The following is an 18,294-nucleotide window of genomic DNA, read 5'->3' on the forward strand; positions in this document are numbered from 1 at the left end:
AGGTCTCAGGAGTCCCTGGCTCCTTGGCCACAGCTGGACTGGCTCCAGTCGCTGGGCCCTAGTGAGAAGTCCATGGGGACAGTGGCTCCAGCTCAGCCCCTGGAGGAAGCCATCGGAAGGGCCCAGCCTCCTCCGTCTGGTCTGACCTGTGGCCGAAGGGGCGGGGCGGGGGGATGGTGCTGGGAGAGGGGAGCAAGACCTGGCCGCCTTCCTGGGCCGGCCCTGGGCTCTGGGTCTTTCTAAGACTCCACAGTTGGCCAGCAAGCCGAAAGCTCTGTAAAGCTAGGAGGCTTTGGGGAAGTCGCCACGGAGCCAAGAGGAAGTGAGCGAACTGATTTTGTGCAACTCTGCAGACCGGGAGAGCCAGCCCCGGCACAAGCGGCCACCTTCCGCCTGCGGACATCCGGTCTGGGCAGCCACCTGCGCCAGTGGCAGGGCTCAGCGGCCCTTCCCGGGCCTCCACCCCCACCCCCACCCCCAACACTGCCTCCTGCTGCGTTTGCAGGCTGCTGCTGGGGCTTCCCGGGCTTTTCTGAGAAGCTGCAGAGAATCAGATGAGTCTCTGGCCAACCTCTCACCAGGCATTAAGCAGAACTCCAAGGTTAAGGATGCATCCTTGTGGTTGGATGGATGCATCAGCCCAAGGAGGCTCCAGGCTGGGGTTGGGGACAATTGAGGCCTCTCTGGAAGACTCCAGTGGCCTGTCCTGTGATTCAGGCCCAGAGCCTTGCCTCCTCCTTGAAGTTCAGGTTCTTCTAGAAGAACTGAAACAGACACGCCCCTTCTTTTAGATGGGAACGTCCCCTGAGAGACGTTTCCCTTATAATTTATTTTATTATTAAAAGAATCTTTTGGGCACTTTGGTCCTATGAAAGTTTTTCTTTCTGGCCCGGGGCTCCGTCTGGGGGCCCAGCTCCACCAGCTCGCACAAGTGTCTGTGGGCTCCTCCCTGTCTTCCCAACTCAGACCTGGGGCCGGACCTACTTTACTCTTGTGCTTTGCGCCCATGGTCTAGGCCGCTTCTTTCCCAGACATGAGCTCAGAACCCCCTACTGATAATACAGCAGCAGCAGATCTGGGGGCTCCGGCACCTGCGGAAGCTTCCGTGGTCACTCACTTGCTCAGAGCGAAGGCTGGGGATCGGACCCTGCGCCCTGCAGCCAGGAGTCTGGCTGTAACGCCAGCTCTGCCTCATCCTGGCCATGCAAACCCCGGGCAAGTCGCTTAACCGCTCCGGGCCTTGGTTAGCTCGGCGGTAAGGACAGTATCTCTTTTATCAGAGAGCCTTGAGTAAGGACTTGTAAGGACAATGCCGAACGCAGTAGGTGTTACAATGGAAAGTGCTTCCCGGGTCCTAGCTGCTTTACTGGTGTTGGTGCCGCTGCTGGGTGCATGCCCCTGCTCGCTGAGGGGCTTCCACGCGCTTCTCATTAATTAGACGGAGCCCTGCTGCCCGCCAGGCATTGTGCAGGGACTGGAAGTGCAGATGTGAAAAGCAGACGCCCCTGCCCTCCAGAGCTAGCTAACGGGCTAAGCTCAGCCTGTTGGGAGCCCAGCAGGGGGTGGTGTCTGGGACCGTTTCTTCAAGGTCCGGATTTGGAACAGTCTCATTTTCCAGGCAGAGGCGGGGCGCGGGGGGTGGGCAGAGCACCCTCACAGGGGAGAGGAAGTGAGAGAGCAGCCTCAAGCCACGGGCATCGTCATGGAGGATTGAGGTTTCTGGGGGAACCAGGTGGCCGCAGGCTGCAGGGGCCGGAGGGTCCCGCCCGCCCTTCCCAGAAGCCTGGCCTTCAGCCTGGGGGCAACACCAAGGCTGTGGGCGGGGCTGGCCCCTGGGATGGGCTGCGAGGTTGGGGTGGTCGAGGCTGCCTGAGGGGACCAGGGAGGCTGCCTAACCGAGAGTGGCTGTGGCCCCTTCACTGCCCTTTGCAGAAAAGGACAAAGGATGCTGAAGGCCTTGTCCCAGGCCAAAACGTCAAGTGACTGGGAAAGCCTCTTCTCCCACCCCCCCCAAAAATCACCCCCCTAGCCCCCAGCAGCTATGGGCTCTGTGTACTCAGAATATGTAAGGAAGGGCTTCCTTGGTCCGTGGGAGGAAGTCCCCAGGTCTGCACAGAGAATTCCGGAAGCAGAAATCCCAGGTGAGAAGAGGTGGCTTGGTCGGTGGCCCCAAGTGTGCCCCTGCCTGTCCTCTGTCCTGTGGGTTATTCTCTCCCCGAGGGCTCTCCCGTCCCACCACGCTGCCCTTGTGACCGCTGCTTGCACACAGCCCCTGGCCTGGGCTTCCCTCGCTCAGCCGAGACGGGCTGCTTCCAGAAGGTCTCAGCTGGGCACAAAGAGAAGGAAGGAGCAAGAATCTGAAAACACAGCAGTCAGGTTTCAGCTGCAGCTGTCACCTGGGTCCCTAGGGCCTCTTCCAGGTGGCTGGCTCCAAGGCAGGGGCATTTCTCCTGGCCCTGCCTCCTTGGCTCTCCCCCCAGCTTCTGGCCCACGGCCAGGGGAGGGCCACACCTGGGCGTCTCTCTAAAAGCAAGAGCTGTCCATCCTCCTGCCAGCTCTCCAGCACCGAGTGCCCACCCACGCTCTGCTCTGCCAACAGGTCCCCTCCTCTTTCGGCCACCCCAGGCTGGGCTGAGAGCAGACCGGGGCAGCCACACCCCCCAGGAAAGCTGCCCCTCCGCTGTGCCAACCCCGCAACCAGACACCTCGGCTCATCCCTCCAGCAGAGCGTCTTGCGCTCACAAGGTGCCACTGGGTGGGAGGGCGCATTTCTTAGAGTGATTCGTCCAAACTCAAAGATGGCTAGAGAGTGAGAATGACCGTTTTCCTGAGCCCACGGCCTCTCAGAAATGACTCTGTGACTTCCTTCCCCGAAGCGGAGATAAAGAAAGCGGTTGCAGTAGAGACGTGAGAGGCCACGCTGGGAGCCAGCGCAGGGAGGGGGCGTAGCGGGCGCCGGAGCATGCTGGAGCCCGGAAACGCAGGCAGGGAGGCCGGGGCGGGCGGTCGCTCAGGGGGACTGCGCGGGTCCTGCGGGGATGAGCAAGGCGCTCAGACAGACGCGGACCCGCCTGGGGTGCGGCGGGGGCCAGTGGGTGACGAAGACGCAGAACCGCTAACAAAGACCCGGGCAGGCCCCAGCCCAGGCAGCTCTAAGCCCCGGAACAGCACTTGGTTGTTGCTGAATTTTGCTTTTGGCTATACATAGCTTGGTGCCTCGAGGTAGACATGACAAACTGTTAAACCCACCGTGTTCAACTGTGGGCTTAGGTTCAACTGTCTCTCTCAATAACCCCTTTGGCCCTGGCCTGGTAGCTAATTTGGTTAGAGCATCATCCCAATACACCAAGGTTAAGGGTTTGATCCCTGGTCAGGGCACATGAAAGAATCAACCAACGAATGCGTCAATAAGTGGAACAATGAATCGACGTCTCTCTGCCTCTCTCTCCCCTTCCTCTCTCTCTTTTAAACCAATAATAAATAAAGCCCATTTGGGCGACACTGAGAAGCAACTGAACTAGGTTGCCCTCAAACAGCAATTGCTTTTGAGGGTCTGGTTCCCGGGAGGTGAGACCAGGGGAGCAACTTCAGAAGAAGCTGCTCTGATTCCCAGGCAGAAGACACCAGTTACCGCAGGGTGGGGGTAGGGTTGGGGGCATGAGGGGAGGAGGGAGTGCCACGTGGTCACAGGCACACAGTGCGCGTTCCTTCCTTTCTGCGCGGCCGGTCACCCTGCTGTCCTGCTGTGCCTCCCACGGACCGGACCCACGTGGTTACTAGTGCGAGGGCGTGGTGGGCTGTGGGCTGAGAAGGGGAGGAGGAGGAGCGGCAGCCATGGTGCCTACAGGAGGTGCTGAGTTTCTGCTACTCTGAGCAGAGAATCTTAGCTTGTCACTTTGGCAAAAGATCTTGGATACAAAGGCTGGGTTCCAGCTGTGCTCAGCAAGCAGTGGGTGCTTTATAAACAACAGAAATTTAGTGTTCACCATTCAAGAGGCTCCGGGGTTCAAGATCGAGGCACAGGTGGAATCTGTGTCTGATGAGGACCCACTTTGTGGTTCATGGTTGGTGGGAGGGCTGGGAGAGCTCTGTGGGGTCACTAGTCCGTCTCATCATGAGGGCTCCATCCTTAAGACTTAGTAATCTCCCAAAGGCCCCACCTCCGAATACCATCATCTTGAGATTTCTGTTACGAATTTGGAGGCTCACACGCGGTCGATCTCTATGCTACACGCACCGGGAAGAGCAAATTCTGGCTAAGGTGAGGGGCCGGCCAGCAAAATCTATTTCCTGTCCACCGTGTCTCCGGTTCCCTCTTTGTCCTGGGAATTTCTGCTGCGCCAGCAGAAAGCCGGACCATTACGCCACCACGCCGTCAGCGCTCCCAGCGCCTCTCCCGCCCCGTGCTGCGCATGCGTCCGGCCCGAGTGGACCAACGGGAGGCCGCGCCTTGGCCCCGCCGCTCACACCCCCTCCTCCGCTCTTTCCACCGCCGGCCGAGCGCTCCCGGCCCGGTGCTTCCTCCCGCTCATCTCACTTCCTGAAACACCCCCGAAGAGCACTGCTTATCTCGATGGCGCTTCATTAGCCCTCGGGCCCCGGGAAGGCGGAGTCCTCGGGCGCATCTGTCTGGGGAACTAAGTGCCACAGCTCTTTCAGATTCAGCCCACGTAGGGCTGTCCTCCGGGCTCTCGGGGACCTGGGATGTGTGGCCGGCCGAGCGGCCAGAACTGATTGCCCCGTGATGGGCTCTCCCTAAGGACAGGGGCCGTCGGGGAGAACGCTCCATCGGCCTCGAGAAGGAATGGGTGAGCTGTGAGTCTGAGACCGCCACTGCTGCGCCCGGACCTCCAGCAAGAGCGCGCGCTCCCGGGCCCGCACGGATCCCGTTTGTGTGCCTGTCGCCTGGGGAGGCTCCTCGGGGGAACCAAGATGGCTGTCAACAGCACCGACCCGTTGGTCAGGATTTCCTACATCACCGCAGAGGCTGTCATCGGGCTCTGCGCCATAGTGGGCAACATGCTGGTCATCTGGGTGGTCAAGCTGAACCCCAGCCTGCACACCACCACCTTCTACTTCATCGTCTCTCTAGCCCTGGCCGACATCGCTGTTGGGGTGCTGGTCATGCCTTTGGCCATTGTCATCAGCCTGGGCATCACCATCGACTTCTATAGCTGCCTTTTCATGACCTGCCTGTTGCTGGTCTTCACGCACGCCTCCATCCTGTTCTTGCTGGCCATCGCTGTGGACCGATACCTGCGGGTCAAGCTCACGGTCAGGTAACCTGCGCAAAGAGGGGTGGTGTGGGGCCTGGGAAATGGGGCTACAGAGTCCAGACCCCAGACTTTCTGATGAAAACAAATCCAAATTGGCCTCTGCACTTGAAGGGAGTTCTTTCCACCATTTGGTTTGTGAGGGGTTTAGCAATGAAGAGCTGAGACTCAGGAACAAGAAACAAAGGAACCCCACCCTCCCCCAAATGGCTAAGGGAGTGTCTGCTCTATCAGCCAGAGGATCTAAAGGTGATAAAAGCCTGCTGCAACTTTAATGAGTAAAAAATGCTCTTGACTTTCAGAAATGATAGCCTCCTACTAGATAAGATAAAGAACAGACAGATAAGAATAGGAGGAGATAAACTCACACTTCTGTTCCCTGCAAATGTAGGTTATTTTAAAGTTGTTTTTTTAACTTTGCTTCCTCTTCCATGTCCAGAAGGGGACCAAAAAAGTTCTCCCCTTGCACAAAATAGTAACGCTCTTTCCTGTGACCAAGGGAATGGAAGGGATGCCAAATGGAGAAATCCAACTCCCCAGGCGTCCTGGCTCCATGGGTCTCGTGTTTCTCCTCTCTCCTCTTGGGGAAGAAACATCGTGAGGGAGCTAGAGGAGAACCTGTGATACAAACAAGCCTGAGTTCCAGTCCCAGATCTTGAAGTCTGATCTTGGGCACGTGATAGAAGTTTCTGTGCTCCAGTTCCTCATCTTTGCGTAGTGGCTGAGGTGCTCCAGACGCAGCCTCACCTCTCTGCAGTCTGAGCTTCACCGCTTCTGGCTTGTACTAGTTACTTGTGTGATTCACCCCTCTCACCGCTGAAACGGGGACGATAATCACACCTTCCTCATCACAGCGAGGGAACACAAGCGAGGCTCTTAAAAAAAAATGCCTGGCGTATAGTCTCTGCTCAAGAAATGGAAACTATACCATTTATTTTCACTGTTGTCATCAGTGAAATGGAAGTTATAAAAAAAATGGTCTCCAGTTTATTGTGAGTTTTCTGCTTGCAGTCAGGAGAATGTTGTCAGGAAGGGCGATTTAAGGAGAAATGATGGCTCTTCCTGGGTGAGGCTCTGATGGACCCTGAAGCATTTCAACATGACCTTCCCAACACCGAGCATTCCTGTCACTCACACACCCAGTGTGGGTGTCACTGCAGGAGCAGAAGCAGGGCATTCAAGGGAAATGGGGTGCGGGGAGAGGCAGAGTATAATTAAAGGACATTGGCACCGAAAAACAAACCCCACAAACAAAATAGTGCAGGCAAACATGCTTTGAGGTCATTTCCCACCACGGAGGTGACCCCAGGAGACTGAGATGATGCTGACCTCCCAGGAATTGAAGAATTCTTGGGCTACAAATGGACTCATGGGTAGAGCGTGCAGGCACCTGAGTCTAGGTAACTTCCTGATCCATTATAGCTCGTACTCCTTTAGAAAGAAGTTTGCAGATTTTCCTCGAATGACCATCTATTCGTCTTGTCTTCACACCCAGCAGACTTGTGGAAATGGTCACAGAACACCAATGTTCTCACCCCTCCCCTTAGCAGCTCTCTGTCCCCCCACCTCTTAGCAAAGGCTGCAAACTCACCCACTCTCTTCCATTCAAACAGATACAGGAGGGTCACCACTCAGAGAAGAATATGGTGTGCCCTGGGCCTTTGCTGGCTGCTGTCATTCCTGGTGGGACTGACCCCCATGTTTGGCTGGAACAAGAAAACGTTCCCAGGGTTGCCCGGAAATAGCACCTCGCTTCCTTGCCAATTCCTCTCCGTCATGAGGATGGACTACATGGTCTACTTCAGCTTCTTCACTTGGATTTTCATCCCCCTCGTGGCCATGTGCACCATCTACCTTGACATCTTCTGTATCATCCGGCGCCGACTCAATCAGAACTCTTCAAGCTCTAAAGAGACAGGTGCATTTTATGGGCGGGAGTTCAAGACAGCCAAGTCTCTGTTTCTGGTTCTCTTTCTGTTTGTTTTGTCCTGGCTGCCTTTATCCATCATCAACTGTGTCATCCACTTCAAGGGGAACGTGGTACCGGACGTGGTGCTGAACCTGGGCATCCTGCTGTCCCATGCCAACTCCATGATGAACCCTATCATCTACGCTTTCAAAATAAAGAAGTTCAAGGAAACCTATCTCGTCATCCTCAAAGCCTGTATGACCTGCCAGCCCTCTGCATCCTTGGACTCAGATGTTGAACAGATTTCTTAATGGTTATCCATGAAAGACAAAGGTCTCAGTGATCTTCAGATTCAATGTCAACACACACATTTTAGGCCCAATCCACCTGGGCTGAGGTCTTTCGCATCCTTGATTCCTTCCACGGGTGCCTCCAGGTGTACCTCTTCTACCACCCTCTTCCTCAAATTTGATTTCTTTTTTTTTTTTTTGTCTTTCCTCTCTAACTCAGTTTTCTGATGCCTGGCTCGAGGAGCATGTTGTATTGTTAATATCTCCTGTCCTCCCCCTTCTCAAACAGAAGTCACGGAATCCAAAGGATACCTCATTGACTTAACGAAAGGCCCCATTCAGGCCGCACACCTATGTGCTGGGGACGCAGTTCCACGCCACGGGGGAACTGAGTGGAGGAGCCGGCTCTCAGCAGAGGCCCGGGAGCCGGTGGGGACAGAAGGAGGGAACTCGGTTGAAGGGGGTGCTTAAAGTATGGAATTTGTGTGTACATGTGTTTGAGTAAATAAAAGATGACAGCCACCCTCTGTGTAGCTCTCTGATGAGGGTCAGGGTCACGCGTGGGTTTGCAGCCCGCCGGCCACCTGGAGCCACGTGCATGTTCATCTGTGTGAATCCTGGGCGCCTCGCCCTTCCCTTCAAAACACTCTGCTCCTTTTTCACCTGGGTTGATCAGAGCTCTTGCCAGCTTCATGGTCCGTTCACTGACTGAGGGAGGAAGAATGATTCTCCCTCTTGAGCTGAGTCCTAGTATCTCCTCTGGTGTTTCATTGTAAGAGGAGCAGAGGGGGCGGGGCAAAAAGAGACGCTGCATAGTTACTCTCCACTGAGCATTTTCTGTGTACTAAGCACTTTGCATACATTATCTTTATTTTTATTATTTATGTTTAGAGAGGAAAGGGAGGGAGAGAGAGAGAGAGAAAGAGAGACACATCAATGTGCAGTTGCTGGGGGCCGTGCAGGCCAACCCAGGCATGTGCCCTGACTAGGAATTGAACCTGTGATGCTTTGGTTCGCAGCCCGCGCTCAATCCACTGAGCTGCGTGCATACATTATCTCTTTAGGTCTTGACCGTCTTTGGGGTAGGCATCACCAGTATTATTATCTCCATTTTGCAGACAAAAGAACTGAGGCACAGAGGCGTTAGGTAATTTTTCTAGAGTCACACAATTAACAAGTAGGAGAACCGGGATTTAAACTCACCTTTGCCTTATGGGAGAACCCCAGCTTCTCACCACCTGTTCTCATACATGAAGGGCTTGGACTTCTCAAAGTCCAAACTCTCAAGTTCACCCAGTGTACCATTAGCAGTTGCATAGGCTCAAGCTACTATTTATACACCCTAGGACTGCTGGTTTGGGTTTTTTTGTTTTTTTTTTCCCTTCGTTACCAGTGTTGGTCTCTCATTCATCGGGACACCAGGCAGACACAGAGTTTAAGTCACATCACCCAAGCACGAGTATGGCTTTGGAGATTCCAGGTGGCAGCTCTGGTGTGGTCTATCTAAAATTACACCTGTGGATGCTTACTCCCAAGACAACGTATGAACTTGACAAGAGCAGAAAGATGGGGACTTCAATTAAACCACACCCAAGAGGACAAGAGCACTGAAATGAATAAAAAAATGAATTCGTAGCCAGTCCCGAAAGTTTATCCTAACCCCTCTGTGAGGTGGGCGTCTGGCAACCCCGTTCATCCGGTTAACATCGCCGGGGAGGGTCCTGGTTCCCCCTCCCATCACCCCAGGAAGGGCCAACACTATCTGGGAAGTTTGAGCGGGTCACCCCACCCACCCACCCACCCACCCACTTCCTGGCATTACTGGCGATCATATCTCGGGGGCGGAAGATGGACACAGCCCCCAGTTCCTGTGGGTCCCTGGGAGTGGGGGTGGCTTTATTCCTGACACTCTCCCCTTCAGCCTTTTGGGGGATGTTTTTCCTTAAGAATTCTACCTGATCCCCAACTTTTTTCTTAGTGGTATTCCCTTATTTGAGTCGGGGCTTCCCTCCTAGTTAATTTCTGTGTCTAGTTAAAATGTCCCTCCAGGCCCAGGCCCTGGGTCCACTCTGGGGCTGCTGGTGGCCCTGGCCCACTGTTCTGCCCAGGAACCTCACTTTGCCTACGGGGCAGCTTGAGGGAAGTTCTGGTTAGTTCTCAGTTTCTGGTGCTCTTCACTCAAGCTTCTTAATTTACAATCTCGAACTTTGTTGCTATAGCAACACTCAGCACCAGCCCTTTCTGGGAACTTGATTTAAAAAGATCATTTCCCCAAGAACAAATCAGCAATCTGTCCTGGGTCCTCAGATGTCACCCTCAGAGTGTGGCCCCTGAGTTTCAGAAACGTATTGTTTTCTCTTCTCCCTTTCTCCTCCTCCGCTCTCTTCTCTTCCTGACGGAGTTGATTTGATTTGTTTTGTTTTTTGTCAAACGGGCATCTGCTGAGCTAAGGTGCTCCCCCTGTCCAGAAGAAGCCCTTAAAGTGAAAATGTCCCTTGGGGTGAACTCAGAAGAGATGAACCAAGAATAAGGCGTGAGGAGCTTGGGTAGAAGTGGGGAGTTACACCCAGGTTTCAGGTTTGGGGACAACATCCCGGGTCTCCCCAAATCGCATCTCCTGGCCGGCTCCCCTCGGCTGAACAGGCAAGGGTGGCTGTTGGGCTTTTACTCCAAAGGAAGAGAGTGAAACGACCACCTGACAAAACCAAGGTTGCTTTCTCCGTGTATGGTTTCACTGGAACAAAGATACATGTTGAGTAGCTGGGTTTATTTATCCAGTTTTTAAAAATCAAGTCAACTATGGATAAAGACTAAACGAGAAAAAGCAAAGACTGTCTGTTCCGAGTTTTCTGCAGCCGGGGGTCTCAGCCGCTGTCCCCTGTGTCTGGGCGGAGACTCTGAGGCGGGCAGGGGAGTGGGGACGCGCTGTGCTGGGAGCCGGGGAGGCTGCAGGCGACCTGACTGGGGTGATGTCCTGGGGAGGCTGCTGGCCGGCTGACTACAGGGGGGCCTCCCGTGTGCGTGGTTATCGGGGCCATCTGACCTTCTCTGGTCGGTCCCAGTTTGGAAGCATGACAAAAATGAGGGGAGCTGTCTGTTATCATCAAGGCCTGGCCGTTTGGGGCTGGTTGTTTACAGGGGTGCTCTTTGGTGGTCTGGGCTACTGGTGGAGAGGATGGCCCAACTTCCTGCCGGTCTGACGTGTAGCAGGCTGGCGTCCTGGGCCTCTTCTGCAGATAAGGGGCTGGTTTCCTGGGCTGGCTGCGGGCCTGCTGACGTGCTGCCGATCGGTCAGGACACCTCTGCTCCCGACAGCTTCATGGTCCGCCCCTAACCCCACCCCCAGTGAGGCTACAGCCTCCACTCCGGAGTCAGGGAGGCTAGGTGTCTCCTTACAAGCCTTCCTGTCAGCTGAAGAGGAATTGCCCCCCATCGTGGTGGATGGGCCACACGGATGGCCTCTGGGGACACCGGAACGTCGGCAGGGCACGACACAGTTGCACACACGAATGTGTGCCTCCGGTGGTGTGTGTGGGCAGGGCTTTGTGTCAGGTGGTCTTCACCTGTGTGGGAGTCTCCATTCCTGTTTCGGAGTCTGCTAGGGAGCCCAGAATTTTCTCAGTTGCCCTGCTTTACTCTGTAGTTTGTGTTCACGAGTGGTGTCCCTCCGATGAGGTGCCCTGTGCAGTACACAGCCTGGGCACCGTACGTGGTTGCATGGCCTGGACACCATACATGGTTGCATGGCCTGGACACTGTACACGGTCACGTGGCCTGGACACCGTATGTGGTCACACAGCCTGGACACTGTATATGGACCCACTGCCTGGATTAACTGGCTGTCCCCTTGTCCCTGGTTTCTCCCTACAGGACAAAACCATATTAAGCTCAAAGATACCTGTTTCCCTTAAACAGACCCAGGATTCCTGAGACCCCTGGATACAACTCACCCCTCCAGTGGAAGGCTCGTTTCCACCCGGTCATGGGGTTCTTCCTCCTGCTCTCTGTGACCATCTTTTCAGGTAAGACGTGGGGAAGGACACCACCAGCTCCCCGACTTCCCGGAGGCCGGCGCTGCCTTCTCCTCTCCTGCTTGGTAGTTCGGACCGCTGAAGGAGTGGGCTGGGGAAATAAAAGGAGGCGAAAGTAGATCTTGTCCGGAATAGTTGTTCGTGTCTCCGGTTACAGGGCGGTGGGGAATTTCAGACCCTCGGCTTAAATGAGGGCTCTGTGTTCTCTCTGTTAGTCTAGGTTCCTCTTGCCCCCTTACAAATGTTTGTGCAGATGTGTTAGGATGGGACTTTCCTATCTTCGCCCACTGCTGGCTCCGAAGACGAGGCTGGGCTGGCCCTGGCCCCGCTGCCCTCCGGCCACGTGGCTGTTGAGAGTGGCGGCATGTCTCCGGCTCAGCGCCCCCACCTGTGAACTAAGCATCACACCACCCTCCCTGGGGGGCCACGTGAGGACCAAAGCTCGGCTGCTCTCCATGGACTTCAAGGGCGTGAGCCTGCTTTGCAGGATGGTCCCGCTCGCCGTGAGCTGCCCCGGGGGCAGCATTTGAGGGGGGCCGGGCCCACATCTGGAGGCTGAGACGAGGAGGGGCTGCTGCCCCCATCTCTTCTCCTTGGTTGGTCACTTCCCCAGCCACGGTCAAGCCGGATGTGGTTTGCATGACTTCCTCGTTGTGCAATATCCTGAGATGATAGAGATCCCCACGCTGGTCCTGCAGCCGGGAAATAAGAAGCTCTTGGTCCTGAAGGACAGAGCCTGCCTCACTGTTTCCAGCCCCATGCAGCCAGCAGACGCCCCCCAACCTTACTGCTTTCATTTTTGGGGTGCAAGGTTGGGGGGTATGCTGGGGGCAGAGATCTATGAACAGGAGGCCTGAGGCTCCTCAAGCTTCCTGCCGAGCCGTGGTGGGAGGCATCCGCTGTTCTTGCAGAGGGGGACCCATATTTTACGCACCCTTTGCCCCGGGGGGGAAGACTCCCCTAGGGCTGCTGCATTCATTGGCTGGGCCAGCTATGACAGACACCGCAGACCAGGTGGCTTAGACCAGAGAAATTCACTTCCATAGAGTTGTGGAAACTAGAAGTTCAAGGTCAAGACTTTGGCACATTTGGCTTCTCCTGAGGCCCCTCTCTGGTTTGCAGAGGGGCCCCTTCTCCTGGTGTCCTCCTCACATGGTCACTCCCTCTGTCGTGGGACAGAGGGTGGGACAAAGGTCACGGTGGACTAGAGCCCATTCTCACAACTCCATTTCAACTTAGTTGCCTCTGTAAGGTCCCTGGCTCTAAGTATGGTCACATTCTGCACTACTGGGGGTAGCATTTCGACATGTGAACTTTAGACAGTGCTTCTCACTCAGCCCATAACAGGTGCCGCCCCAAACAGGCAAGAGTCAGCCTCCTCCCATGCTTTAGTTACTTTCCCACCAGGAGGGCAGGAGCTGCAATGCGTTTAAAAGAAAAATGGCGTTTTCACACATGGGTGTGAGTGTTTTAGTGAGTTTATTGGGGTGACATTAGTTCATAAGATCATATAGGCTTCAGGTGTACAGTTCTATAATGCGTCATCTGTATACTGTATCGTGTGTTCACCGCCGCAAGGCAAGTCTCCTGCCGTCACGGTTTATCCCCGCTTTACCCCCTCCTCCCTCCCTGTGCGCGTGTCTTCCGACAGAGGCCATGGTCATGGACAACAAGGTCAAGGAGAGCTTCGTGCTGGACACGGCGTCTGCCGTCTGCAGCTACGACGCCCACTACAAGGACCACCCCAAGTACTGGTGCCGGGGCTACTTCCGGGACTACTGCCACGTCATCGCCTTCGCACCCAACAGCACGGGCCGCGTGGCCCTGACGGACACGGGGAGCCAGCTCATCGTCACCGTGTCCTGCCTGACCAGGGAGGACGCGGGCTGGTACTGGTGTGGCGTCCAGCGGGACTTTGCGCGGGACAACATGGACTTCACCGAGCTGCTTGTGAGTGACAGCGGGGGAGTCCGCGCCAGTGACTTCTGGCCCGTGAAGGGTAAGGGGCGCACCGGGGGTCTCCCTGGGGGTGCCCCACGGTGGGGGCTGTCCACTGGGAAGCGCCCACTGAAGCCCGTGGGCACCGGCTCAGGTCCCTCCAAGATTGTCTGCTCTCTCCTTCACTGCAGAGAATGGCGGCTGCTGGGGGTGCTGGGGGTTAGCTTGGTCTTGGGGGGAGAGGTGGGTGTCCGGGCCCCCGGGTGCTCCTGGCACCTGGGGAGGCCTGTGGGGGCCGACAGTGTGAGCGCTTTGTGCTGCTGGTCAGGAAGGGTGTTGAGGTTCTGATGAAGAAGCCCCTGTGACGGAACTCAGCCCACTGGGTTTTGGTAGCTGTCCGGAGCAGGAGGTGGCGATTATGCCACCTACTGACCAGCTCCGTAAGGATAGGTCAATATCGGCATCGGCCCTCTCGTGCCTCCGGTGTCCCCTCCCAGAGCCTACAGCCTGGGGCTCTCTCGCCAGGGGCCGCTTCGGGGCTGCCCAGGGCTTTCGTGCCCATCTGCAAAGGTGCCCCTCCTCTTGGTGCACGGAGCCCAGTCAGGGTCCGAGGGCCTGGCTCAGAAAGCAGAGTGGGGGCTGGATTTCAGCCCTGACTGGTTCCCTCAGGTGTCACCCCTGTGCGGGGACACACCACCGTCCCTGGTGTCTCTGCCTGACCCAGCACCACCCATTCTCCATGGATTGAGGGAATGACAGACAGAGGTGCAGAGGTTAGAGGCAAAGGGTGGGCCTGGGAACGGCCTTGCTCGACTCTCAGCAAATCCTTTCCGGTGCAGGCCCGTCAGGGAACAAGAGCAGAAGCTGCAGGCCTTCCAGAGTCGTGCACAGGGCCGATCACTCCAGGTGAGCAGTAACCTAGGAGACAAACCCACTGGGCGGGGCCAGAGGGGCGACCCCCCAGCATGACCACTGGCCTGCACCTGCCCCTCAGCTGCGTGTTGTCGTCCACCACTGCTCTGTCTCTTCAACGTGACCAGCTGGTTTCTTTAAAAAGATATAGTGGAGGGCTCTTGGTCAAAAGCAGCAGAACTGCCCTGTCCCTGTTTCCGTGAGGAAGGAGAGAGCACCGTCTCCTAAATGCAAGGGCGGGGACAAGGCCAGTGGCCCTCAGAGACCACCAGGGGTATCGGCAGGACTTCACCAGCGCCACCTATCTGCTGCTCTGGTGGTGTTTGCTTCGTCCCTTCCCCAGTACTGCCCTTTGTCCTTCCCCCCGCTCTGGGAGAAGATAGATACCCATGCCTAAACTACTGAGCTCACGTCCCCCCTTCAAAGGCCTAGCCAGTCTGAAACTGGATCCTGTCTACTCCAGGTCCCAGGTTTGTTTCTGAGGAAGGGGCTCAGCCCTGCGCAGCCAGACACCCGCCCCGGGTCCAGTGACGTGTGCTCTGGAGGGTGGGGGCCAGGGGCTGGCTGGGCGCAGGGACGGGGCAGTGGAGGTGGGGGGGTCTGGTCTCAGACTAGGGGATCCTGTGCCGAGAGCCAGAGGTGGTTTCTTCCAAGGGACATAAAACTGTCCCTGCTCCCTCCCAGGATGTCCATCCTCGTCTTCTGCGTCCTGGTCACAGCGGTGGGGATCATCTCCATCATCAGTCACCTGTTCCAGCGGAGGAGGTGTCAGAGAGCCAGGAGAGGCGAGCCGTGGCTGGGGGAGGGGAGGGGAGGGGATGTGAAAGGGATCGGGGAGCAGCTTTCCAGTGAGCGAGAGGGACCCTCCTCTTGTTGGCTGGACCCTGGGATCCCGTGCAGCTGGCCAGTGGCCTGGGGAGACTCCGCCTCGTGGCGACTGGGCACCGTGAGAGGGGACAGAGAGGGCCCTGCACCCTTCCTCAGCAGAGGAAGGGAGGCGGGAGGCCCTGAGACAGTCGTGCCTGCCCCACATCTGCAGGGCACCCGCCTCCCGCGCACACACACACTCTGGGAGGCAGCCCTACTCCCTGAGTGAAAAGTCTGGTTCATCTGGAGGGACTAGAAGCAAAGCCAATCCTCCTGTCAACAGAGCTTCTGGGGCCCCTGGGGGAGCAGACAGAGAAAGGTCGCCCTGAGAAGGGTCAGCAGGGGAAGAGGACATGCCTGGGGGCAGCGACCCTAGTTCCAGGCCCCAGGAGGAGCGGGCTCTAAGCCGTGTGCCTTCTCCCGCCTTCGGGCGATTACAGGTAAAGGACTGAGCAGGAGCCAGAAAACCAGCCAAGCTTCCCCTGTGATCCCCACACCTCTGGTAGGTCGGCTCCCTGGCTCCTCCGCCCCGAGCTCTGTGCCCTGCAACTCCCTGACCTGGAGGCCCCCCCACCCTGCCCCACCGCCCCGTCCCAAACAGAGAACAGGAGCTTCCTTCAGGACGGGCTGTGAGGATCTGTCCACCTTTCCTTTGGGGCGGCCTCCGAGAAACCGAAGTCCCCAAGGCCACCACATGGGCATTTTGCTAGCCTCTCAAGTGGACACAGGGTAGAAAGGACACCAGACACAAATACCACTGTTTGGCTAGTAGTTCCTTCCTTCCTTCCTTCCTTCCTTCCTTCCTTCCTTCCTTCCTTCCTTCCTTCCTTTCTTTCTTTCTTTCTTTCTTTCTTTCTCTCTCTCTCTCTCCCCCCTCCCTCTCTCTCTCTCTCTCCCTTCCTTCCTTCCTTCCTTCCTTCCTTTTTCTTTCTCTCTCTTTCTTTCTCTCTTTCCCTCCCTCCCTCCCCCCCCCCCTTCCTTCCAATGCTCAAAAGCCACAGAAATACTGGAGCAATGGAGAGACGTGGGTATACTTACAAGAGAGACACCAACCCCCTCTGGCTATGAAAATGTAGAAAAACAACACTTCAGAGAATGGGAGAAACAGACCTTGAGACTCTTGTTAGTGAAACATGAAGATCTAAGGCCAGAAAAATCTGAAACTCCAAGCTGAGGCCGACAGGTCTCATTCTTTCCCTGTGACAGTCCAGCCCCGTGGCCACAGCGGGACCCCTGAGAAATGAGTCCCAGCTCCCCCAGCACTCCTGGTCTTTTGTTCTCTAGGAGCTTGGGGAACCAGACAGGTGACAAAGCAACATCTTTCTCTGTTTTGGCCATGGGGACACATTCGTAGTCTAGGTTTTTGCAGAAACCACCGTCACTGAAAGCATGACCTGTTTTAACAGCATGGGTATCAGTTTTACTTCTCTGGCCTGCTTTCTGGCCTTGAGGACCCCGTTCTCACACTCCCCGGGGTTTTTATTCATACATTTAATTCCTTCGTTCAATGAACAGGGACCATGCTTGGTGCTGGGGCTGCAAACATGAGCAAAGGAAATAGCATGTGTCTCTACAGAGCTCATAATACAGAGAGGGAGAGACAGGCTAACACGTGCACACACACACGCGCGTGCAAAGCACACACACATACAGAGCAAAATTGTCAGCCAGAGTGAGTAGAGGAGAGACACAGGGTCTGGTTGGTGTGGCTCAGTGGACTGAGCGCAGGCCTGTGAACCAAAAGGAGAGACACGGGAAAGGGGTGACTCGGGGCCCCGACCCCACACCCTTTCAGCGAGGAGGAGTAGCACAGCCTGCTCTCGCGTGGCCCACTTCCTCCCACTCGGGCTGTGGAAGCATGGCAGCCTGAACCCACGTCCCGCCTGGCTGTTATGGTCTGGGGTTCTGAAAGAGCCTGTGGCCTTCCTACCCCGGAGCTCGGGCACCAAGCCTTCCCACTGACCAATGAGCTCGGATTTCGGCCCGAAAACAAACGTCGGCGGCGTCAGGTCCCTGGAAGCCCTCGGGAGAGAGTCGGCAGCCTGGGCCGCAGAAGCCCTCCGCAGGGGTAGGCGACCGCTCTCAACTCCAGTTTTCCTTTTTGTTTCCCACAAAGTAAAGGACTCTTTGAAGCCCCTCCCGTGCGTGTCCTGACCCCAAAGGAAGTGGCTCAAACTGGACAGATGCGACTGAAGATTTCTTTTATTTAGTTTCTAAGCAAAGTGAGGCTCCCGCAGAATCACCATGACGACTGGCCCACCGCTGCAGCTAGGTAAGAGCAGCGGTAGCCAGAGCGGCTATGCCAGGCCACGCCCGCGCAGGGCCAGCCGGAGGACACAGGAGGAGGGGCAGTCTCAGTCAGGGGGCCCTGGAGACCACTTGCATTGCATTTGTGAGCCAATAAATTTCTAAGCGGTGTTGAACAAGCTCCAAAGTATGACTAACTTCTCCCGGGACGTCACTGGAAAAGTATTTCTGGAGAAGTTTCTTTTTAAAGTGTACTATTCCGACTTACTCCTGAACTGCTATTAGGGGCTGTCCTACCCAAAGCAAGGGAGAGACTTTCCCCGTGCCTGTCACATTCCCTCGGGGAAAGGCTGTCCTGTAGGGGAAACCGCCACCAGACTGAATGGGCGCTGCTTTTGATCGACGAGAAACCGAAGTGCGAAAACTCAAATGTTCATGCAAATCAGGCAACACAAATCAAGAGCGAGGCACCAGCTGCTGGGCGTGCAGGCGATGTTACATTGTCCTGCATACCCGAATCACCAAAGCTCTCGGCTCGCACTGCGTGTCTACCTCCTCTCTCCCCACGTAGCCTCCCTCCTGCTATTTCGGGGGTGCTCAGGGTCTCCCCATGCTGCCTCTGCCACCCCCGTTAAACCCCTGCTCTTCTGGTCTCTCCCAGTAGGGTGCCGGCCAGTCTCAGTGCTCAGGATACTCAAGTGGCCCTTTGGCCCGAGCAGGACTGCGACCGGGAGTGTGGTCCTGCCTCGATCCTGCGCACACCCTGCAAGTGTAGGTCCAGGCTGCCAGGAAGCCTTCCGTGAGCCCAGGTCCGGCAGCGTCCGCCC

The 18,294-nt window shown here is 56.3% G+C and overlaps 1 protein-coding gene across 3 annotated transcripts; it reads left to right on the forward strand.

The window, feature by feature from the left end:
* Positions 1–4,483: 4,483 nt before the first annotated feature.
* On the forward strand, positions 4,484–17,522 carry ADORA3 (adenosine A3 receptor). Of its 3 annotated transcripts, XM_045816745.1 has the most exons (7): positions 4,484–5,279; positions 11,388–11,494; positions 13,155–13,502; positions 14,281–14,347; positions 15,038–15,138; positions 15,661–15,722; positions 17,337–17,522. In XM_045816745.1, exons 1-7 carry the CDS (start codon positions 4,933–4,935, stop codon positions 17,337–17,339), a joined length of 1,035 nt encoding a protein of 344 aa, XP_045672701.1. In that variant the 5' UTR covers positions 4,484–4,932; the 3' UTR covers positions 17,340–17,522. The 3 variants fall into 3 exon arrangements, with proteins under 3 accessions (XP_045672701.1, XP_045672700.1, XP_045672699.1); XM_045816744.1 differs by lacking the exons at positions 13,155–13,502; positions 14,281–14,347; positions 15,038–15,138; positions 15,661–15,722; positions 17,337–17,522 and having other exon boundaries at positions 4,484–5,274; positions 11,388–11,417; XM_045816743.1 differs by lacking the exons at positions 11,388–11,494; positions 13,155–13,502; positions 14,281–14,347; ... (1 more) ...; positions 15,661–15,722; positions 17,337–17,522 and adding an exon at positions 6,887–7,994.
* Positions 17,523–18,294: the final 772 nt, after the last annotated feature.

The sequence above is a fragment of the Phyllostomus hastatus genome, unplaced genomic scaffold (assembly GCF_019186645.2).
Source record: "Phyllostomus hastatus isolate PE091 unplaced genomic scaffold, TTU_PhHast_1.1 phas_scaffold_216, whole genome shotgun sequence".
Taxonomy (NCBI): Eukaryota; Metazoa; Chordata; class Mammalia; order Chiroptera; family Phyllostomidae; genus Phyllostomus; species Phyllostomus hastatus.

Coding starts and splice junctions, on each gene's coding strand:
- ADORA3 (XM_045816745.1), top strand. CDS start 4,933: ATGGCTGTCAACAGCACCGACCCGTTGGTCAGGATTTCCTACATCACC. Junction 11,495..13,154: donor CTCTGTGACCATCTTTTCAG/GTAAGACGTGGG, acceptor GTCTTCCGACAG/AGGCCATGGTCATGGACAAC. Junction 15,139..15,660: donor GTGTCAGAGAGCCAGGAGAG/GCGAGCCGTGGC, acceptor GGGCGATTACAG/GTAAAGGACTGAGCAGGAGC.